At 44.9% G+C, this 24,552-nt stretch overlaps 1 protein-coding gene across 1 annotated transcript in view; it reads right to left on the bottom strand.

Moving 5' to 3' along the window:
• Window positions 1-24,552, bottom strand: part of TBC1D8B (TBC1 domain family member 8B) — a 73,719-nt gene that overhangs the window by 11,494 nt on the left and 37,673 nt on the right. The window contains exons 7-14 of the mRNA XM_066581773.1: window positions 19,561-19,725; window positions 19,244-19,384; window positions 16,140-16,290; window positions 13,655-13,869; window positions 7,467-7,584; window positions 5,905-6,190; window positions 4,221-4,350; window positions 3,393-3,491 (exon numbers count right to left, since the gene is read on the bottom strand). Of these exons, the coding sequence (XP_066437870.1) occupies window positions 3,393-3,491; window positions 4,221-4,350; window positions 5,905-6,190; window positions 7,467-7,584; window positions 13,655-13,869; window positions 16,140-16,290; window positions 19,244-19,384; window positions 19,561-19,725 (1,305 nt within the window). The remainder of the gene's footprint in view (window positions 1-3,392; window positions 3,492-4,220; window positions 4,351-5,904; window positions 6,191-7,466; window positions 7,585-13,654; window positions 13,870-16,139; window positions 16,291-19,243; window positions 19,385-19,560; window positions 19,726-24,552) is intronic.

Raw genomic sequence — 24,552 nt, 5'->3', positions numbered from 1 at the left:
TCCATTTCTCTGTTCCGTTTTTGGAGCAGAAAAAACAGAACTGAACGTGTGTGTGGTGCTCGACATGGATTTCAATGGGTTCAAAAAAAAGCAGAATGGTGACTGAAAGCCCTATTTGGTCCAATCTTGGAGCAGAAAAAACAGAGTTTAAAGGTTTCTAGTTTTTTTCGCGAATGATTTCAATGGGTTTAAAATAAAAAAACAGAAAGCTGTCAATTTGCCTCCATTCCATTATAGTTCCATTTTTCCATAGGAAAAAATTGCTATTTTTTCCGTAAAAAAAACCCAGAAATCCGACGTAACAGAAGCAAACCATACCGTGTGACGTTTTATAAGAGCAGTGCAGCAAAAAACAAAGTCAGCACTTCCAACAAATAAAGTAAATGTGAAGGTGCACACAAGCCACGGCTGTAACAGATACAATAACAGAAACACACTTAATGGCAGAATAAAAGGGCACAACTGTTGCTTATATAAACCATGTAAAAAAAACAAAATTCTCAGTGCAAAACACGTGGGCCCATCTGACATGCCTAGGTGAATCTCATTGGATGGGTAATGCTATGAATACCTCTCTTTGAGCCTCCAGTTAAATGGGAGTGGCTGCCTACATTTTCTATGCAGTTAGTATTAACAGTTGTGCCATTTTATTCAGTCATTAAGGGCTAATGTCCACAAACGGATTTTGACCACGGTTCGCGCTGCGTAAATTCGAGGTGGAATTCCGCAATAATTAGTTTCTATTTAACCTAACCTGTCAATGCTGACACGCAGAATTTTACCGCGGATTTCCGCCGCAGGAAATAAGTTGCGGCATGATCTATTTCACACAGATTTACGCCTCGGGAGGTCTCCATTAACCCCTTAAGGACCAGGCTGTTTTGTACCTTAAGGACCAGACACTTTTTAGGGATTTTACCCATGTGGTGTTTTTTTTCCTTTAGCTACCAAAATTATTTTTGCTGCGTTTTTTTCCCCGTGACATATAGGACTATTTTTTAATATCTTTTCCACTCACTTTTTTTATTGGGTGTAAAAAGCTAAAAAAAATCATTTTTTTAACATTTATAATTTTTTTTTAAATTATTTTTATATTTACACTAAAATAAGGTATGGGAATGGGTTCCTCTATTTGTTTCGGACGTTTTGATATATAGTATGTATGGTTTTGGTTTACATTTACAGGGCGCATGCGGCGACGGTTTTTGTTGGCGTCTGCTTTGTGTTATTCTCTTTCTTTTGTATGTATTGTTGTTTTATTCTATTGTTTTGTTTTACTTATTATGTAATTGTGTTTTTTACTATCTGTGTCCCCCCATGACGTCATATAAGACCTCTGGGGGACATTCACATATTTTTTTTCCCTTTATTTGACACTTTCCCACTGTAGCTAGGGCGTCCATAGGAGCCCTAGTTACAGAGGAAAGCAACCCCTGTGGTGACATTAGTCACCTGCAGAGCTGCCAGGGTCTAGTCTGACCCTCCAGCTCTGCAGTAGCAGGGAATCCCAGGAGGTCACATGACCCCCTGAGGCTCCCGTAGTGAAAGTACATGTTACTTTCACTTTCCCCATACAGTGCTCATTGAGCACTGTATATCTGGGAAGCAGAAGGCAGGAAGGGTTAAAAACCCCATCCTGCCTTCTGCTCCGGGTTATCAGCTGTCACTAAAAGCTGATAACCCATTCCTGCCTCTGACTGATTGCAAGACACTTAAAGCACCGCCGTAATTTTACTATCGGCGGTGCTCTAAGTTCAGGACCAGCCGCCGTAAACTTACTGTGGCTGGTCCTAAACGGGTTAATATAGTAATAATGGAGACCGCGGAAAAACTAGCGTTTTCCCCCCGATTGCTAGCAGGCGCGTTTTGCTTACCACCGCGGTACTCCCACGGTGGAATGCCGCAGTGGCCGCGGACATGAGCCCTTAGGCCTCATGTCCACGGGGAAAATCGGGCCCGCTACGGATTCTCCATGGAGAATCTGCAGCGGGTCCCTCCTGCCCCGCGGACATGAGCGCCGAAAAGGAGAATAAATGAGAATAAACTTACCTCCGATCCGCTCCGTTTCTGCTCTTCGCGGCGGCGTCATCTTCTCTCGTCGCGGCCGGATCTTCATTCTTCGGCCCGGCGGATGTGCACGATGACGTCGGTGACGTGCCCCGCGCATGCGCCGGTCCGAAGCAAAATTATCCGGCCGCGGCTGAGAGAAGATGGCGCGGCGCCGAAGAGAAGAAACGGAGCGGGTAAGTAAAATATGATTTTTGTGTCCCGCGGATCCGGACGGCTTCCATAGGCTTCAATAGAAGCCCGCGGGAGCCGTCCCCGCGGGAGACCCGCATGAAAATGGAGCATGGTCCAGATTTTTTCATGCTCCATTTTTTTTTAAATCACTTTTATTGACGATCCGCGGGTATTTATGTACCCGCGGGTGGTCAATGCATCCCTATGGGGTGCGGATCCGCATGCAGGAAATCCGCTGCGGATCCTAAATCCTATTTTTCCCGTGGACATGAGCCCTTAGTGTGTGTGATTGCTGAGGTGTGTGTTAGTTGCAGCTGTGGCTTATGTGCACCTTCACATTTGTTGGAAGTGCCGAGTTTGTTTGTTGCCACAAGTGTATTTGTGTAGGGGTGGCTGCCTTCACTTTTGTCATGCGCTCCATTTTCCCCTTTGTCCCAGGTGCTTCAGTGATCCTTTGTAGCCAGGTATCCAGCTTTCCCATTTATGTGGAGGCTTTTTGCCCAAAGAGAGGCGTCTATAGCATTACCCGCACATCCAGTAAGATTCACCTAGACGCGTCAGATGGGCCCACATGTTTTAATTAAAATGTGTGCCAAGAACCTTACATTTTTAATATGGTTTGTATAAACAGATACGCAATTGTATTCAGATATGAAGTGTGAGAGTGCGGAGGCGCGTTTCTATTTTGTAAGGGGAAGTCAAACAGTCGCTAGGAATTATTAGCTACAAAAGAGAATTGTTTTTGCAATACAGTAGTTCACTTCTGACAAAAAAAGCTACATTGTCAACAAATGTAATATTCATGGTCTTTGTAAAAAACCCACTGCCACTTTTTCCACTTGTGATATATTTTTCAGTTCTTTTTTCTAAAAAAAAAAATATATATAGAAATCCTGCTACTTGGAATCAGACCAGCAGGCTAGCTGCTGCTGACAGATCTGAAAATGGCTTTATTACTAATCCCACAACAATTCTTGTCTTTAGCGGTTGTAATACACAATGTGGGTATGAGGACCTCCCCCTGCAGCACGGATCATTTACCCCTTCCCCAAATGGATGGGACATACCCAAGTGTAGTAGGACTTACAGGGGGTCTTGGTGACCAGAAGCAGTATACACAGCAATGTGCGCTGTCGGCAGGTAGTACCTACCACATTTTGCTTTGTCGTCATTTCTAATGTCTGGATGACATACAGGCGGTTTCTACTCCGCATGCTCTCCACATCTTCATACCGAATGGCTCCAAATCTCTGCAGATTTAAGAAAAAGAAGACAGACCGTTCACCTTAAATCAAGCGTTTTCTTCATCTGTGTGTAGCTGGATAAAAAAAAAAAGAAACGGACTACACACGGACAGCATACGGACCCATATTATTCTATGGACCAAGGCAGATACGGACTGCAGGAAAAAAACTCTTTACACGCATTATTCTGATCTGTTTTACGTACGAGACTCACACATTCAAGTCAATGGGGGAAAAAAATAAAAAGGACCGCACACAGATGCCATCCATGTGCAGTCCATGTTCTGTCCAGTTTTTGTTTTTTTTAAATGCAGCAAAAAAAATTCATGGCCTCTCCCCATCTGCGTAGCCAATTGCATAAACTAATATGTCTCTCCCTGTTTGTGCATACAGAGAGACCTGCCAGTGAATGCGAGGCAGGTAGGGAGAGGCTGGCATGGCCTCACCCCCATGACCCTTTTCCTGCAGATGTTTGTGCTTGCACCAAGTTCGTAATTGTCCATGGTTCAGAAAGTATAAAGCTCATGATATCTTTTCATTTAATCTACAATATTTACATAAATGTCCAAATGTAAACATTTTTAAACAATTTTTGAACTGTAGGACAAGTTCTTCATATCCCATATAAGACTCTACATGTGAATATCAGTCCACAATCAGTCAATGAGCCTAAACTGACAAACTGTTCTCAAGCCTGCATGGCTGGTGTAAGACTGGACACACGTAATATCATACCTCATTTGACTCCCTGATAAGTTCTGTGATGTCCACCTTTGTGCTGTTCCTTTTCCGATCGGCTGCAGAAGAAGCTTGTTGTACATTTGATGGAAGAGGACTGTCTCGATTTATGACATTGTCGAAAAACCTGTAAATAATCAATTGCTGTCAAATTATAAAGAGACAAAGGGGGTTTTGATACTAAGCTATTCGTAACTTATCCTCAGTATAGGTGATCAAAAACAGGTTGGCGATCAGACGATGTTAAGGGATGGAAGGATCAAAATAGGCCTGAAATAGTATTGCAGCTCTCTCCAATTCACTTCCAAGGGAAAGAGTTGTAGTACCATTCCAGGCCATCCAGTGCGCTGTAATCCCTTCAAATGAGCTGATCTACAGGGGGTGCCAGATGTCAGACCCCCCGCAGATCTGCTGTTGATAACTTATCTTGAGGAGAGGTCATCAATAGTTTTAAACCAAAAGTCCCCTTTAAGAGAATATTAACAAAGTGCAAAATCTCTCCTAAACTTCTTCATTTTGAAATGAGATTTACTTGGATTTTTTTACATTTTTACTCTTTTTTTATATTAATGTTTTAATACAATGAAATTCCCAAAACTTAGCATCTTGTAATCCATAATGTCTCGTTATCCGCTATTCGATTTCAGAAACGAACTGCAATTCATCGGATTTTTAAAAAAAAGTTCCAATAAAAGACTTTTTGTTCATTTTTTATTTGGGGCTTTTTGAACTTTCTCCACCTTCACGGATGAGTTTTATATTATTTTCTATGATTGTCAGTTTCCGGATTTTCCAACAATCTGATACCTGGCAGGTCCCACATATCTCAGATAAGGCTGGGTTCACCAAGCGTTCCTGCGTGTGCCCCACCTTTTCGTGGAAGGTTCATCTGAATAGTCGAAAACAACATTCAGACTGTACCCTGGATGGGGCTGTGGGCTTTCAATACAAGTAGGAGACCACTTCAGTTTTCCTTTGAGAAGGTTTCCGTTCCTTTCTGGCATTTTTACCGGAGAGAATCGAATAGTCGAATGTCCGGCAAATAAGGCAGACCGGAACGGAAACCTAAATGGAAACCGACGCTTTCGGCTTTGGTCTTCGATTGACTAAAGAAAGTCTATGGTTCTGTGTGGATGTTCTTTTCGGCAATTCAGGTGGCACCCCAGGGCGGCAAAACTGAATGCACACAGAATCACTATGTGAACGCAACCTTACAGGGATTTTACCGTTCAACTTAATGGGGTATTCCCAAAACAGGTGATTAAAGTCTGATCAGTGGGGGTCTTACCACTGAGACCCCTATCGATCCCAGGAATGGGGTCCCGTGTCCCCCCCTCCTCTTGCTCACTGCAGGGTGGCTGCACTTACCCGCAGTGATATCAGACTGAATAGAGAGGAGGTTGCACAGTGCCGCTCCATTCATTTCAGTGGGGCTGACGGAAAAAGCCGACTACAAGCGCTCGACTATCTCTGTCAGCCCCATTGAAGCTGGATGGAGTAGGACCAGCCATGTGTAACCGCCTCCTATTCAGACTCCTCCTCACTGCGGGAGGTGCACTGAACCTGCAGTGTGGAGGAAGAGTGGGAAACGGGACCCCCCCCCGCTCTTGGGATCAGAGGGGGTCTTAGCACTTCCAATGGTTTTAGTGACGTCGCCTCCTTTAATCATGTGATCACATACCGGTTGAGGATAGTGACGGCTTCAGCATCATCTTTGCAACCCAGCAGCTTGTCCATGTTAAAGTGCAGCACGGTCAATCCCAGCTGGAGGATGGCTTTGATCCCATCGTAAAAAAAGCAGTCCACCACATTGACAGCACTTTCAATAGGCAGGACGCTGATGAAGAGGGTGAGAAACCATGACAGGGACACCGAAGAGAAAAAAGTCATGTCTGTCATGTGATCAGTCAACTGAGGCAGGTAATCCTTGATGAGCTCCTCAAATACTGCCTGATCTACCAAGGCACCTGAAACACAAACAGATCACCTGTGAGTCTATCAAGCACTCTATACCCGTCGCCATCTTTTGACCCCCATAACTTAATTACCATTGGTTTGTGTGACCCGTTTTTATTATAAGCATTTTGGTGAAAATACAACTTTTTATTCAATTTTTTTCTTGGATACAGGGTGACCAAAAAGAGTGCAATTGTGGCATTGAGTATAATAGTATACTTTTTTTTACTTTTTGATGGGACAACTGGAAAAACGTTAACTTTTATCATTCATTATCTATTTTTAAAACAACCAAAAAAAAACTAAACTAAAGAAAAATGTTTGTTCACTCACAGGTTCTATCAAGACGTGGCAGTCTATGAAGATGTCAAGATCCTGCCTATCGTGCTTTGATAGGCAATTATCCCTGGCAGCAATGGAGGCCTTGGAGGGGGCTGTTCGGGACCACTGATCGGGGCATTTAACCCTTTCTAATCCACTGTCTGACGACATTCTGATTGAAGGCTGTACAGCTCTGATGTTGGAAGACGTCCGGCAGGGTATTCTTACTGTATATTACTAGCCGCTCTGTTGTGGGGGGCCTCTCCAGCATTTTCCATACAGCAGTACTGGCTCTAGCCAGCAGATGGCGCCATTGTATAATGGCAGAACGAGAAAGCCCCCTAGGAAACCCTGAATTCAAAATTGGATTGCGAAAGGTTAAATGCCACTGTCAGTACTGATATCATTTAAAGGGTTAACAACTACAATGAGTGCGAACGCTGATCCTAGCTGTTCCCAGCAGGTGTTCGTCGTTAAAGATGGCTGACACCCGCTGAACCTGCTTCAGACACCCGATGTGCGCCGGACAGGCATGTCGGGGAGGGGGTTAGACAGTCAAAACAAGTGCACCCAAATTTAATCCCTACTTTTTTATATATATTACACTGCAGAATAAAATAGTCAATGTTTTATCAACCACATTTTCTGTACAACTGTGATGAGCGTGAATTAGAACAGGTCATTCTGGGGATAAGGTCTTGCGTAGAGGCCGACGATGCCAAAGTTGCAGCTGTGATTCCCCCATAAGCCCTGCTGTGGTCATGCGAGTCATACGGACCCGATCGCTAGCTGACTGCTAATGGTTCACGGCTGTGCAGTATTCAGTAAACTGTGCAGCCATTACCAACGGTGTTATCCTAAACGACTGCAAGGCTCTGGGCCGCATCGCAGCTGAAGCTTGGCCGTGAGTTGGCTGCTCGTCGGCCCCCATCGTTAATTGGATATTAATGAACACCCGTCGTTTACCAATGATTCTCCTGTTGAAGTAATCGGGCAGCATCCTCTCACACACGGCCACCAGCAGCCAGAAGGCCTCCTCTTCTTTGGCATAAAGGAGTAGAACGGACGTAAGGATATTCATTGCCTGCAGACATACAAGGAAGGACAAGAGGAGCGTTAGGAAGCGGCGCCCTTCATTACATCACTGCAATGCCCCCAACACATTATTCGGTCTGTTCTCGCATTGCTTCGCTGCAGGAGTGAGTCATATCTGCAACAGGGCCGGGAGGGGAGTCTATGAGCACCAAGTTACAAATCGAGAGGGTTTGAAGAAATAACAGCATGTGCGTGAAATGCTATTTAATAGAATGACTCCAAAACGGTATTAAAAGGTGAATATTTACGTTAAGCCCCAAATCCTGTGATGATGGATTTCTTTGTTTTTTCATACACAGCTTTAAATCTGTATAGTCTTAGATTTAAAGGGCCACTCCGGTGATTTTTTTAAATTCACTATGTAGCTATCCCCCAAGTACATGTAAATAAGTGAGATAGTGTTATCTTGGTCAGTTATTCCTTTCTGAAACTCCTCGCCTTCTTCTCCTCAGATGGTCATGTGATCTCGGTTATGCTGTCTGAAACTAGTTAATTTCTCAGTCTGTGTCATGCTGCTACATGGGCCTACCACAGAAACTGCCTACAGGGGGGGCACAGACACTAAGTTACTGATGGTGATCACACTACTCCTGTCACACAGGTATAATAGAGATCATCACAGCTCATCCTCCTGGCTGTATACTTCTGGTCTGTAGCTTCTTTAAGGTAATTATACTGATAATTAAACTGTCCCCCGGCAGGCAGAACGGTCTAGCCCTGTGGTTCCCAAACTTTTTCAGCCCTTTTTGAAGCAAAAGTTTCTTGTGGAGCCCCAAGCTGTGGTCAGGGGAGGGGTTAGGGGCGTGGCTTTTCACAACATATGCTTTTTACCTTTGTTGTTCTAAAATGGGCACAGTTTAAAAAAAAAAAAAGAGAGTAACGCTGGAGCACAGGATGGGCTAGTGATATACATTATATTTTAAATTAATATGCTGTGGAATTAAATCCCGTTCTACATGTCAGTATCTCCATGGGTTTTGTGCAGATTTTTTCTACGGTGTGCGAATGAGATTTTCAAAATGTCGTCCACTTTGCTGCTGCAGCAAATCTGCCCCAGTAGTAATGGGGGCCTATTACATTGGCCGCCCCATAGTAATGGGGGCCCACTACATTGGCCACCCCAGTGGTAATGGGGGCCCACTACATTGGCCACCCCAGTGGTAATGGGGGCCCACTACATTGCCCGCCCGAGTGGTAATGAGGGCCCACTACATTGCCCGCCCCAGTAGTAATGGGGGCCCACTACATTGGCCGCCCCAGTAGTAATGGGGGCCCACTACATTGGCCGCCCCAGTAGTAATGGGGGCCCACTACATTGGCCGCCCCAGTAGTAATGGGGGCCCACTACATTGGCCGCCCCAGTAGTAATGGGGGCCCACTATATTGGCCGCCCCAGTAGTAATGGGGGCCCCCTATATTGACCGCCCCAGTAGTATTAGGGTCCCTCATTGCCGCTTTGCAGTGCGAATTACAATGGGGGTGATTGGGACGACCATGAGCTCCCTTGGAGTCTCGGGCCCGTGGCGGTCGCCCCAATTATAATCCGCCATTGGTTCCAACTCTACTTACCCCTGTAGCAGTGACCAGAGGAAATCAGCATGCAGGACCTGTGGTCGGCATAGCAATGCGGATCACATGACTGGAGCTGGCTCATGTGATCTGCGTTACTATGCCGATCGCACGTCTTGCATGCCGATTTTCTTGGTACAGACTATTCAGACGCTGCTACAGCGGTGAGTAGAGCGGGTAACAAGATCCTCCATCAGAGCCCCTGAGAAGCTCTCACGGAGGCCCAAGGACTCTGTGGGGCACACTTTGGGAAACCCTGGTCTGGCCTCTAATGCTGTGCTGATGTACTTTGGGATTGATTTGAAAAGTAAAAAAATTCCCTTAAAGATGGTGGCTGATAATTATCAGACAGGAGGCTGCACTGCATGGAAGTGACTGCAATACACAAATCAGACCTCCAGAGTGTGACAGGCAATCAGGTGACGGGGCAGCGATGGAAAAATGTGTTTTTCCTTTAAAACATATTCTGTTTGCCTGCAACCGCCACTAGAGGGAGCTCACTGCATACTGTGTGTACGTTGAGCTTAATAATAGCACAGTATGCAGTAAGTTATCTCCAGTGTTGGCTGTAGATAAAAAGAATCTGGGACCTATCCTCCATAGGTTCCCATTGAAAAACAAAAACGTTATACTGCATGGTTTACATTCTCTGTAATGTGTCCTTCTGCAAAGAAAAAATTAGTAGATTGCACTTTCTGATACAATGAATAAAAGGTATACTGATGCATACCTGCCCAGCGTATGCCAAAAGGACACTGGGCACTGTACACACACCCATCCGCGAGAATTAGGGTTAATGGCAGACTATCCCAGCAGCTCAAGATTAAAAATGGTACCCGTCAGGGTTGCCCGTTGTCCCCTTTTCTATATATTATTGTTATGGAGACATTGGCAAACGCCCTTCGGGCAAACAAGAACATTCAGGGAGTTCAGACAAATAGCGAGGAGCAAAAAACTGCATTATACGCTGATGATTTGCTAATGTACATAACTAATCCTAGAATAGCCCTCCCTAACATCCTAAAAGAATTCCATCAATTTAGCCAACTCTCAAACTTTAAAGTAAATCTGAGCAAATCTGAGATTCTCAATATAAACATCCCGGAGGAGGAAGTAGAAGCCATTAGACCAGCGTTCCCATTCTCATGGAACAAGCACAGTATCAAATATCTGGGAATCATAATTACACCTGACATAGCTGACCTCTTCCAAAAAAATTATAAACCCCTCCTAACGAAACTAGAAGAAGACATGGAAAAATGGCGTACAGTGCCCCTTTCCTGGTTCGGCAGAACTAGCACGGTCAAAATGAACATCCTTCCCAGGCTCTTGTATGCCCTTCAAACCGTACCGATACGATTACCGGGGACTTTCCTTAATCAGATCAGGAAGACAATGATGCGTTTCATCTGGGGCGGCAGGCAACCTAGACGCAACTGGAGGGTTCTCACCAGCCCCCGGGAACGGGGTGGGATGGGAATCCCGAATATAGCACTGTATTACAAGGCCACCCTAGCAAGACGAGTTCTAGAACTAACACAAAGGAACCCCCAGAAACGGTGGGTGCTGATGGAGCAGGGGGCGATACCATATAAGGGACAGGGACTACTATGGCTACCGGGACATTCAGGCTTTAGAAACATGGGACTGTCACCATTCACAGAAAATATCTTAGCGGCATGGATAGGGCCGGCTTCGAAAGCAAAACTAATAGTAAGACCGGGCCCCATGACACCCTTGGTAGGCAACAAGGACATCCCATTATTTTTCAAAGGTTCACCTCTCACGGATTTAATGACAGCCACACACCCTACAGAGATCCCGAGGGTCAAGGACATGCTGGGGACGGAGGGCCTTAGGCCTTTGGGAGAGGTGTCAGGAGAGGGGGGGGCCCCCGACCGGAGCATGGTATCAATACCACCAATTGTGCCACTACATAAGATCCCTGGGAAAGCTAGAGGACATAAACACCCCATTGACACCATTCGAGAATCAATTTGTCCTTAATCAGGCGAAGAACAAAGAAATCTCAGATTTATACAAATTCTTGCTAGATGAGGAAACAAAAGATAGGGGGAGGAACTTAGAAAGGAGATGGGAGCAAGAACTGGGTACCACACTCACGGAAGAATCATGGAGGAAAGCATACATACTGACATTTAAAATAAACATATCAAGCAAATTACAAGAACTAAACTATAAAGTCCTAACGAGATGGTATAGGACACCGGAGAGTTTGGCCAGATTCTGCCCCCAACATTCGGATGTCTGCTGGAGATGTAACTCAGAAAAAGGTACGCTTACCCATATATGGTGGTCATGTACGCTGATAGGCCCTCTATGGCAGGAGGTTGGTACCCTATATGCTTGGGTCAGTGGCAACCAGACACATCTGACTCCGGAACTTACACTATTGTCAATGTTTCCTGGATCATTGGCGCAGGCCAAGAACTCATTATTAAGATTTTTCATCCTAGCAGTACGTCAGGTAATACCCAGAAAATGGAAATCTACATCCCCTCCCTCCCGGATAATGTGGCTGGAAGCCCTAGACAACATAAGGCATCTAGAAGAAATATGTGCTAGAGATGAGCTGAGATATAATAAGTATCTATCAGTCTGGTTCGAATGGAACCAGCGCCGAGACTCACAGGAGGTGATCACATGGGTGGCGAATGGAACCACCCCGCCACCTCGGGTACGCCAACAACTGGTTGCCACGGGCTCCCAAGAGTAGGGGAGCCACATATACACAAACAGAAGCTGACTAGGTCGGTCCCTCCCCCCCCCCCCCCCTATACATATTCCTTATATCCTCCTATACGTCACCCCCCCCCCTCTCCTTTTTCTCTTTCTTTCCCCAACTCTCTTTTATTTCCACCTTCGTTCTTTATTGAAATTTTTCTCTTTCTCCAAAGTATATACTATTGAGCTGGTTTATATTAAATACAATTAGAGTGAAAATGTACGATAAGCAGTTATGCTATTTATATGTTCCCCCACCCTCCGGTTTTGAGAGGTTGAGAGATTTATGTAAATAACCGCAGGTGATGGTTCTCACCCCGGTAACCGGGGAGAAGTTCACAGAAGATACATGGACACTCGAGGAGAATCAAAGACTAGAGCTCAACAACAGTTCTCTTAGTAACAATTTTGATTTATTTGATAAAAGAAGTTATTGTATACAAGATAAAACCAATAAAAATATTTTGAACCACAAAAGGACACTGGGTGCATGGGGGGGCCTTATGGATATGACAGGAGGAGGAAGAAGCAGCACAGTGGCTCAGTGATTAGCACTCTTGCTTTGCAGTCCTGAAGTTCTAGATTCAAATCTGCTAAAAGGACACCAGTTTTTTAGGTGTATTGGTGAAGTTCCAATTAGTTTCAAAATCAATTTGACAAACCGGCCGAACCAAAGTTGCTAAAAGTTTGTTATCACTACACTTGCCATATACAAAAATGAGGTGTGAGCATAGCCTAACTGTCCAACTGGTCACTAGAGATGTGTGCCTTCAGTACTGAACACGGAAGCACCACAAACTCAGTGGTGACAAACTCATTACTCTTTGTATGCCAGTTTTCTAACATACAAAAGACACAATTATGGCACACGCAGCAAAATTGCAACTTTTTGCAGTTTTGCGTCACTTTTTCAAAAGCCGAGCTTTATAAGACATGGCTGCATGTCACATATACTAAAATGTACACCAGAAACTGGTGTATATTCTAGCAGAACCCTATGCTAGTTCGGTGTATAGAAATGCCTCTAGACGCGACTAATATATTAAGAAGCCTCCTAATACAGGTGTCCCTCTTACCTCGTGGCACAGTTAAGTTAGACCAGTGTATGAAGCGCCAGTACAAGTAAATGTGCGCCATTGTGCCCAATGACTAGTAAAGGCCCATTTACACAGGACGAGTGTCAAGCAAACAATGCCCAACACTCGGCCCTGTGTCTCCGTGCTCCCGTGCTGGCTAGGTCACGGAGCGGCCAGCAGGGGGCAGTGCAGGAGATTTCTCTCCTCTCGCTCCTCCGCCCGTCTCCATTGAGATAACACAGCGGCTTCACCGCTGATCGTTTATGCAGAATAAAAGATCAGCTCATCTCTCATTGTGCAGTAGCGAATGGCGGCTGTGTTATGTGAATGGAGGGGGGCGGGGGAGCGAGAGGAGAGAAGTCTCCTGCACTGCCCCGCCCCCTGCTGGCCGCGCCGTGTGCGAGTCAGCTCTGCTAGCTCCCTGCAGGAGCATGGAAGCGCAGGGATACAGGGACGTGTATCCCTGTAAATGGGCCTTTAATAAGCATGTGGCTCACTACAGGCCGGTCAGACAAGAGGGCTTGGAGAACACATCCTGTTTAAGCACAATTAAAATGCAAATGAGCTGCTGGGGCCACAGATCTTGGCTTGTGTGTAATAAGAGTAATATCCTCTGCACCAAAACGACAAACATCAACAATTACAGCAAGTAAACAGAAATCCGCTGACCTGACAATATCCGATCTTGGGGTTCCTGTAAGCATAGGCAGTCAGCACTCTCCTCAATGCAGAGATGCCCGTGTCACTCTGAAAGGCAGGATGCTCTGGCAGCGATCTGCGCAAATCTCGTTCAATCTCATCAGTAGCCAATGTGCACGTACCTAGAGACTTCTCCACAATCTCACTGTAGTAGCCCGGGTTAGCCCCCATATCATTAACAGCACCTAGAAACAAGAAGAACGGCTCCAGAAAACAATGTACAGATACTCCCCTACTTGTGAGCTTCGCCAGATACGAACAAGTATGCTATAGCCTTACATCATACTGTGCAGCGACCGGACGGGCTTCTATCAAGCCGTGCCATAGACACGACTTGATAGACACTCTGCATAGGCAGCCCTGGGGCCTTTCAAAAGGCCCACGGCTGCCATGGCAACTGCACAGCTTCCCGCGATCTTATCGCAGGAGGCCGTAAGGGACCCCCGAACGTCGGGTGCTGGCTGTTTCTTACAGGCAACATCCGGCCGCAGCAGCTCCGACAAGCTGCGCCGCTCGTCGGAACTGTTAAACACTTTAAATGAGCGGCGCGGCTTGTCGGAGCTGCTGCGGATGGGTGTCAGCTATAAGAAACAGCCGGCACCGACGTTGTATGGAGCGGGAGCCACCACGATCACCCTCAATACAAGCATTTGTTCGGACCTACGAACTGCTTCCTGGAACGGAACCTAATCATACGTAGGGGATTATCTGTATGGAGGAAATATCTGAACATGGAGCCTTTTTAAAGTGACCCTCCAGGGACCGGATGGGGTATTTTACTTGCAATTCTTCTCTGCTGTCCCTCTGATTCATTGGTTCTGGGTTCAATTTTCAACCATCTAAGCCCATACAATCTTCAGACTATCTAATCCCCTAAAGTGCATTGGTAGTGTTGGACTATTAACCCTTTGCACTCCAATTTTGGATTCAGGGTTTCCTAGGGGGCTCTCTCTTTCTGCCATTATACAATGGCGCCATCTGCTGGCTAGAGCCAGTACTGCGGTATAGGACATGCTGGAGAGGCCTCCCGACAACAGAGCGGCCAGTAATATACAGTTAGAATGTCCTGCCGGACGTCTTCCAACATGTCTTCAGACGTTAGACAGTGGATTGGAAAGGGTTAAATGCCCCGATCAGTAGTCCCGAACAGCCCCCTTACAATAAGATTGGATGTCATGCAGCTAGAAGCCTTCTAAGGCCTCCAGTGCTTACAGTAAGAATACCCTGCCGAACGTCTTCCGACATCAAAGCTGTACAGACTTCAACCAGAATGTCTTCAGACGTCAGACAGTGGATTGGAAAGGGTTAATGCACTAAACTGCTTTCTAATTGGCCGCAGCTGCTCACATGATCACCACTGACCAATTAGAGAGCAGCGCACAGCATGTCTTAGGTAGTTCAAAAATTGCTGCAACCATTCTGGTCGACTTGAAAACCGAGCCTGAAACTGGCAGATCTGAGGGGCGGCAAAAAATACAAAACTTCAAGTAATACAGCCCCCTGTCCGGGGACAGAATTTTGTCCTAAAACCAGAAGGTTGCTTTTTACACTAATCACTGGAACAGAGATGACTCATAAAGAACAATTCCATAATGAAATTCTCAAAAATGCATCTATCCCCGTTTCCCGGGCCGGCTGTATGTGATGACTGGCATCATGGCAGGCTTAGGCTTCTTTCACACTGACTATAATGGGGTTCATCCAGAATTTTTCTGGACAAAATAAGATAGGCTCTTTCCATAACATGCATAAAAGTTAACCCTTCGCAATCCAGTTTTGGATTCAGGGTTTCCTAGGGGGCTTTCTCTTTCTGCCATTATACAATGGCGCCTCCTACTGGCTAGAGCCAGTACTGCAGTGTGGGACAACAGAGCGGCCAGTAATATACAGTAGGAATACGCTGCCGGATGTCTTCCGACATCGGAAGCTGTACAGCCTTCAATCATAATGTCTTTAAATGTCAGACCGTGGACTGGAAAGGGTTAATGAAAGCTACGCTATTTCAACAGATCCTCAGGTTGGGGGAGTTAGTAAGGGGGGGAGGTTTCTCCTTATGGTGAGTACCTACGGTAGAAGGGGTGAGGAGACTTATAAGACCTTGCATGCTCCTCTGGGAAGACTGAATACCATCTCTATAGCGCCACCTATTAGAAGGCAGCATTCCTGCAAGTCCATGTCAGACATTCTAATGGCATTGTTTCATCTTCCATATGTATAACAGATTTAGAGTTCCAGAGACAGCAGAGCTGCTGCGTTGCACGGTTTCTGGACCTCCCATTCCCTCTGACGCGAGTTGCGGTATCAGTATAGGACCGCCTGCTTGCCTCGTTCCGTACCCCCAGCCACCCCGTCCAGAGAGGCTCTCTCTACTCAGTGGAAATACTTTAAGAATTCATCATTAAATCTTGCTAATTTAGAGGTTTGTAGAAATAAAAGCTAAGTGGTTATGGGTTACCTGAGAAAAGCAGCCACAGTTCCCCCCGCAACGTCTCCGGGATGCCTCTGACTACTAGATTGCGAGTTCTTCTCGTACGAAACATACTAACGCCACGGCCGCACTCCGAGAAGAGGATGTTCCAGGACTGCTCCTTCATCTTCTCTTTCAACTGAAATAATTCATATAATTATATTACTAATTTGTCAATCAATCCCAATAATAACGGGACAGGGGTCTCCCCTGAGATTTCATCTCTAGATGGTATTTAAAGTGGCCCCTCGGGGGTGGAGAAACAAAAATGGGCGAACGCTTCTCTGCCTACCTGATGCACTGAACACTAGTATGCATCAGTAGTCTAAGAGACCACATGCTGATGTGACTGTCTGGCACTGCCCACCTGGGCAGTACCAGTGGATCATAGCAGGTGTACTGTCCAAGACTAATGATGTGCGACAGGTAGTCAGAGAAGCTGGTGTGGCCGTCTCTCTTTCTCCACCCCCGAGGGGTTGCTTTAACTCTCTTATGGGTTCTTTTTCGTTTCTTCTCATTTTTGTTTTTTTCTCCCCACTTTCAATAAAAAGAGCATAACGCTTTTACTGTATAATCATTGTCGTTGTCTGAGGGCGTGTTTATTGCGGGATGAGTTGTATTATTCAATGCTACTATTTAATGTACCATATATTAACCCTTTCCAATCGACTGTCTGACCTCTGAAGACATTATGATTTAAGGCTGTACAGCTCCGATGTTGGAAGACGTCCGTCGGGGTTCTCTTACTGTATATTGCCAGCCTCTCTGCTGTCGGAGCCTATCCATCGTGTCACCTCATGCAGTACTGGCTTTAGCCAGCAGATAGCGCCGTTGTATAATGACAGAAAAAGAGTAAGCCCCCTAGGAAAACCAGGATACAAATTGGATTGGAAAGGGTTAATGTATTAGAAAACGTGTACAGGGTGAAATGGAGAATAAAATGCAACAGCCGTGATTGGCGTGAATGCTGATCGTGGCCATGTTGTAGTTGGGTGTTAGCAGTCAAAGACAGCCGACGGCAGTTGTGTATGAAGTAGACTTGGCTCCCTATTCTGCTCCATACAAGCCCGACGCACGCAGGATGTACGTATATACGCCCTCGGGCGCAAAGAGGTTAAGAGGGTTCTCCTTTCATGAGAATCATTGTTCATGTTCCCAATTTGGGTATATGCACCTCGCAGCAGGAGGACCCTGCTCAGGACCCCCCACCCCTCTCCAAGAGCTTCTTCAGACGAACATATTTGCATGTGTTTTTGCGCCTGTAAAATATACACGCACAATGCGCAGAGAACAGAGCCCGCTGATGTCCATGTGTTTGGTGCATGCATTTCGTGCTCTATCTTTCTGCAATTTGCACAGCAAAGGCTCCCATAGAAGTCTATGGGAGATCCCCAAATGCGCAATTCATTGAGAAACAGAATGCATTGTGACCTCATTAGGCTAAATAGCCTTTTAAAATCAAGATGGGGTGTTTTGCGTGCATATGTGAACAGGCCTTGCTTGCGCCAAAAGTACAGCACCATGCGCCATTACGCATGCAAATCTAACGTGAATGCGTTGTGCTGAAGCATGTGCGCAATTGCGCATACTTGTCTGTATAAGCCCTAAGGTGTAGTGGAGAGCTACTAACAAGCACAGGCTCCCACCTTGGTGGACTCAAGCCTTCCTTGTTTTATAAGGACATTCGTTCATGACATCCATGAAATACTACGCTCGCTTTATGGCAGCCGCTGCACGGCGAATGTCCAGCTGGCTTAGTCCTCCATTGGCAAAATCTTATATTAACCCGTTTAGGACCAGCCACCGTAAATTTATGGCGGCTGGTCCTGGGCTTAGAGCACCGCCAATAGTAAAATTACGGCGGTGCTTTAAGTCTCCTACCTCTGCAATCAGTCAGAGACAGGAACGGGTAATCAGCTGTTCGTGACAGCTGATAACCCAGAGCAGAAGGCAGGAGGGGTTTTTAACCCTTCCTGCCTTCTGCTTCCCCGATATACAGTGCTCAATGAGCACTGTATGGGGAAAGTGAAAGTAACATGTACTTTCACTACGGGAGCCCAGGGGGATCATGTGACCTCCCAGGATTCTCTGCTACTGCAGGGCTGAAGGGTCAGACTAGACCCTGGCAGCTCTGCAGGTGAGTACTGTCACTACAGGGGTTGCTTTCCCCTGTAACTAGGGCTCCTATGGATTCCCCAGCTACAGTGGGAAAGTGTAAAATAAAGAAAAAAAAAATATGTGAATGTCCCCCAGAAGTCTTATATGACGTCACGGGGGACACAGATAGTAAAAAACATAATTACATAAATAAGTAAAACAAAAAACAACAGAGTAAAACAACAATATATACATAAGAAAGAGAATAACACAAAGCAGACGCCAACAAAAACCATCGCCGTATGCGCCCTGTAAACCAAAACCATACATACTATATATCAAAATGTCCGAAACAAATAGAGGAACCCATTCCCATACTTTATTTTAGTGTAAATATAAAAATAATTTTAAAAAAAATTATAAATGTTAAAAAAATGATTTTTTTAGCTTCTTGCCCACAATAAAACTAAAAAACGGGAAAAAAATCAGTGAAAAAGATATCAAAAAATAGTCCTATATGTAACGGGAAAAAAAACGCAGCAAAAATAATTTTGGTAGCTAAAGGAAAGAAAATAGAGCAGTAAAACCGCCACATGGGTAAAATCCCTAAAAAGTGTCTGGTCCTTGAGGTACAAAACAACCTGGTCCTTAAGGGGTTAAATGGGCTCTCTGTAATGAAATACCGATGTTCCCATACAGTGGAGACATACTTACCTTCATCTATTATCAATGTCTAATGGATACTGAGGAAAGGGCTACTATATAAATGCAAACAACAACAGGCTAAGGGAATGCAATGGTGAGCTGCAGCGAGCTTCTGTTACTACTCCGACACAACCGCTTCATAGAAATTTCATGAGACGACAGATGGTTGGCCATTGTTTTCGGAGAAGTTCTATTCTTATGCATAAACAAGTCCCGGTGATCCCTCTTTTATAGACCACATCTGCTACTTTCTAGTGTAGCCCCAGAAGACGTTAAGTCGGTATCCTTACCATTATTGGATCCAGATTTTCAGCATCTTGCGGATGGAAGACGGTCATTAGTGCCTCTGTGCTCACCGTCCTACTAGAGCCTTTGGAATCCAACATGGGGTGCTCGCCCTGGAAGTCCGCTGTGTGGTCAGTGTAGTCAGTCTGAAACAGGGGAATGGCATTTTAGAGCCCAATGTAAGAAATCAATAAGCCAAGTTGTCCCTACAAGCATAAAGCCCACATGATATACAGTACTCGGCAGCGGTGTAACCTGTGTGCTTTCAGTCAGCTCTAATTATTAATGGTTTCTTAGCAGCAAGCAGCCAGCGACCACTCACCACAGCGTAGGCGACGTGCTGGGGACTAGTCACCGTACATTTAGACCTCAGCCGGGCCACCAGAGAGTCAAAGTCTCGAACATCACTGAAACGGAAAATACTCTTCCCCTTGGTGCTGATTGTGACGGCCCTCGTGGACGCGTCAGACTTCTCTATTCCGACGATCTGCAGATAGAAACGAGAAAACAGCAGATGGTACCAGATTAATATTTTACGCATTTTCAGAGTTTTTCTCTGGTTACTATAAGACAGTTTAAACATACAGATATTTTTCCTGGTTTTCATTGAATTTCCATGGCTAGGCAGATCATGAGGTTTCAGTTTTAAAGTGACTTGGACGTCTCGTCCGTTTCTCCCCTTTTTGTTAGTGAATGCGTCACCAGAAAATGATTATATAAATGACATTTTTGTGTTTTTAAAGACTTTTTGGTGATTTTTTTTCTTTTACGGTCACAATCTACATTTACAAAAAAAAAAAATCCTAAAATCCTGCATTTTTCACACTGACTACAGAGTCTAATACTAGCGTGTCACTTCCTGTTCTGTAGGGAAAGCTTTTCAGCGGTCGTCTCACTAACATCACAGGCAGGATTACACTGAGAAGTAACACCTGTATGTAGAGAACAGGATCCACCATTCACAATAGGTACAAGCTGTGACTACCTCCTCCCCCTCCCTGCACAATAACCTCTGCACATATCACAGAGCATGTCTAGAACAGTCTTCTATACAAGTCAATGGGTCACCTCCTGTCCTCCAAGAAGCTGCTGGAAAGCAAATCTCTAAATGCTGTGAAACGTAAGCTCAGGCAAGTTGGCCGCCCCCATAATCATGTACACATAGCAGAATAAAAAAATTCTACAATCAGAAAACAAAAACCGTTTAGGAAGAGGTTTCTCAACCAGGTTTCAATTAATAAAGAAAAAATATAGGTGATATAGTCCCTTTAACAGCCGCACCAGTATCCCCACAATAGTCTTATAGGGCCGCTCCGGTGAAGTTTTTTTCACCACTCATTATGTAACTAGCCTCCCCCCCCACCACCACCCACCTTCAGTAGATATAGGTCCTATAGTATTACCTTGGTTAGTTATTTCTATCCTAAAATCCTGGGATCCTTCTCGTCTTACCTGGATTTATGTTCTCCCATATAATTATAATTCCTGTGTGAAATGTGATTGTTCTCAGCAAGAGAAACAACGTAATCTTGTAGATATGATACCTTTTAATGGCTAACAAAAATACATGATGTAATAATAGCGAGCTTCCGAACCAACGCAGGGTTCTTCTTCAGGCTTATGGATTGGATCTGAAGAGGCATGCATATTTATACACACTTATAACATACATACTTATGACAAGGCACAGATATGGATGTGATTGGTTCGCACTTAAAAGGAATTCTGCAACAGCAAACAAACTTTTTTTGTCTAGGCACTGATAGCGGAGTGAAAGTTTTATGGTCCCTAAATTACTGTTGATGGGGGTCTTATCTGTATAATAAATCTCTCACACTTCCCATTCACGCATAAATCCTGGGGAATAATTTAACCCCGTATTCAGCGTGTCAAAGGTTGTTATTAATTTATATTCCCAAATTCTTCTGTGGTTTTGTGACTTGAAACCATCCTTCAATATCAAAACTCTCATATCTCCTATGTTATGTTCATGGTTAGAGAAGTGCTCGGCCACAGGTAATTCCCTTTTTCTGTGTTCAATCGTGTGGCGATGAGATCTCATCCTGGCTTTCAGTTTCTGTCCTGTTTCTCCAACATAAAGACCCCCAACAGGACATTTACTGCACAGGATCAGGTACACAACATTGGACGAGGAACATGTGAATGTCCCCTGGATCTTATAGTCCTGCTGTGTGTTGGGGATCCGTATCCTGTCCGCAGTCAGTATATGTGAGCAGGTCTTACAGCTTCTTACATTACAGGGATAAGTTCCTTTTTGTGTGTCAGAGAGTAATGCACTCCTGATTATAAAGTTGCTCAAGTTAGGAGGTTGCCTGTAACACAGAAGTGGAGGGTCCAGGAATATGGTGGTCAGACAGCCATCGTTGTGTAGGGTATGATGGAGTTTATTTGCGGTTTTCCTTAGTACCTCTAGCTGTCAGTTATAGGTCACTACTACAGGTACACGATCATTTCCTTCCTTCTTTGTGTATTGGAGCAGTTGATTTCTGGGTATCCTGGTGGCTCTGGTGATTTGGTCATCAATTGAGGTGGGATGGCAGCCCTGATTTATAAATGTTCTTTTAAGATGGTACAAATATTCCTCTCTGTCTGTTGGGTTGGAGCAGATCCGGTTGTATCTGATGGCCTGGCTATAGACAGGCCATCAGATACAGCTAGGCCATCAGATACAACCGGATCTGCTCCAACCCAACAGACAGAGAGGAACATTTGTACCATCTTAAAAGAACATTTATAAATCAGGGCTACCATCCCACCTCAATTGATGACCAAATCACCAGAGCCACCAGGATACCCAGAAATCAACTGCTCCAATACAAGGAGAAGGAAAGAAACAATCGTGTGCCTCCAATAGTGACCTACAATCCGCAACTAGAGGTACTAAGGAAAACCGCAAGAAAACTCCACCATACCCTGCACAAGGATGACCGTCTGAAAACCATATTCCCGGACCCTCCGCTTCTGTGTTACAGGCAACCTCCTAACTTGAGGAACTTTATAATCAGGAGTGCATTACCCTCTGACACACAAAAAGGAACTTATCCCTGCAATGTAAGGAGCTGTAAGACCTGCTCACATATACTGACTGTGGACAGGATATGGATCCTCAACACACAGCAGGACTATAAGATCCCAGGGACATTCACATGTTCCTCGTCCAATGTTGTGTACCTGATCCTGTGCAGTAAATGTCCTGTTGGGGGTCTTTATGTTGGAGAAACAGGACAGAAACTGAAAGCCAGGATGAGATCTCATCGCCACACAATTGAACACAGAAAAAGAGAATTACCTGTGGCCGAGCACTTCTCTAACCATGGACATGACATAGGAGATATGAGAGTTTTGATATTGAAGGGTGGTTTCAAGTCACAAAACCACAGAAGAATTTGGGAATATAAATTGATAACAACCTTTGACACGCTGAATACTGGGTTAACTTATTCCCCAGGATTTATGCGTGAATGGGAAGTGTGAGACTTGATTGCACAGATAAGACCCCCATCAACAGTAATTCAGGGACCATTAACTTTCACTCCCTTATCAGTGTTTAGCTAAAAATGTTTGTGTACCTCTTGTAGGAATTCAAGCCTGCTGACTTTTCCCCCCTCCAACAGTAATTTAGGGACCATAAAACTTTCACTTCGCTATCAGTGCCTAGACAAAATAAGTTTGTTTGCTGTTGCAGAATTCCTTTTAAGTGCGAACCAATCACATCCATATCTGTGCCTTGTCATAAGTATGTATGTTATAAGTATGTATAAATATCCATGCCTCTTCAGATCCAATCCATAAGCCTGAAGAAGTACCCTGTGTTGGTTCGGAAGCTCGCTATTATTACATCATGTATTTTTGTTAGCCATTAAACGGTATCATATCTACAAGATTACGTCGTTTCTCTTGCTGAGAACAATCACATTTTGCTCTACTGGCTAACACGGTACCAGATCTTTGTTTTCATAATTCCTGTGTGGTGTTACTGTATGGACTGTACCACACAAGCTCTTCATTGGGGGTGGGGGAGGGAAGGAAAAACTCCTAATCCAGTTACTGCTGTCGAATAGACGCTTCTGTCACACAGTCATAATGAAGGAGATCCCAGCTCATCCAATCAGGTGAGAGGGATAGGGATGGAAAAAATGTCTTTTCACCACAGTATCCCTTTAAGCATTCCACTATTAGAAGTAAAGCATCTGTGATCTACTCTGAACCATTTACTAATTGCCTAAATACAGTTTAGACTATTGGACATCAAATTTAAAAACTTACTTTTAAGGGTTAAAAGTGCACTTTAACAGGAGTTGCGTCATGAAGCCAATCCATATTAGGGCATATGGATATCATTCAGGATTTTCCCCCTTCCCCTCTGTTAACCTCCATGTATGGGCCGGAACAAAGAGCCACTTTATGAGAGGGACTCCAATTCTGGAGGCGTTAAAGGGGTATTCTAAGCACAAAATGCAAATCCGGAAAATGCTGAAATCTCGGAGGTACAGCTAAGTAGTGGCAACCTGTAGCTTTTATCTGCCGTTCTGAACCCTCTTCGTAACAGCTGATCTGCCACTGTTTACATGCATCACTTTTGCAGTAAACACACTACAGGCTGTTACCTACAACTCCCAGCATGCATAGAGCTTGTTTACAGACCAGTCCTGTAGCTCCGCCCACAGCTCACAGGTCCTACAACTTACCAGCCCCAGCCTCCCTCTCTCTCTAAATGCTGTTAAACATAGCTCAGGAAAGATGGCCGCCCCCATAGTCATGTACAGACAACAGAATAAAAATATTCTATCAGAAAACAAAAACAGCTTAGAAAAATGGAAAAGGAGCTCGTCTCCTGATCAGCACTGTAGCTCCGCCCACATCTAACAGGTCCTACAACTTACCAGCACCAACCTCCCTCCCACCGAGTGTGCCAGGAAAAGCTGCTGAAGCTGACAGACAGAAACTTCCGGCACTCTAAACAGCACATGAGCAATACAGCACAGTGCTTCCTCCCCTGTCCTCCCATAATGCACTGTGCACAGGAAATTGGAGGCTAGGAACAGGGGAAAAAGTAGCAAATGCAGACAAGAGGTCAGAGAAGTGGAGATATTTTGCAGGCGGAGGGTCATGTGACATAGATAGAAAATAGCTAGAGCAGGCACAGTGAACCTCATTGTGATGATGTACCGTATATACTCGAGTATAAGCAGAGTTTTTCAGCACAAAAAAAGTGCTAAAAAGCCCCCCTCGGCTTATATTCGAATGAGGTTTAAAAAACCCCCCTAAAAACTCACCTAACAGCCGGCGTCTG

Source organism: Eleutherodactylus coqui, chromosome 10 (genome assembly GCF_035609145.1).
Source record: "Eleutherodactylus coqui strain aEleCoq1 chromosome 10, aEleCoq1.hap1, whole genome shotgun sequence".
In the NCBI taxonomy this organism is placed as follows: Eukaryota; Metazoa; Chordata; class Amphibia; order Anura; family Eleutherodactylidae; genus Eleutherodactylus; species Eleutherodactylus coqui.
Note: the sequence above shows the minus strand (reverse complement) of the source record. Positions and strands in the feature narration are given on the sequence as shown.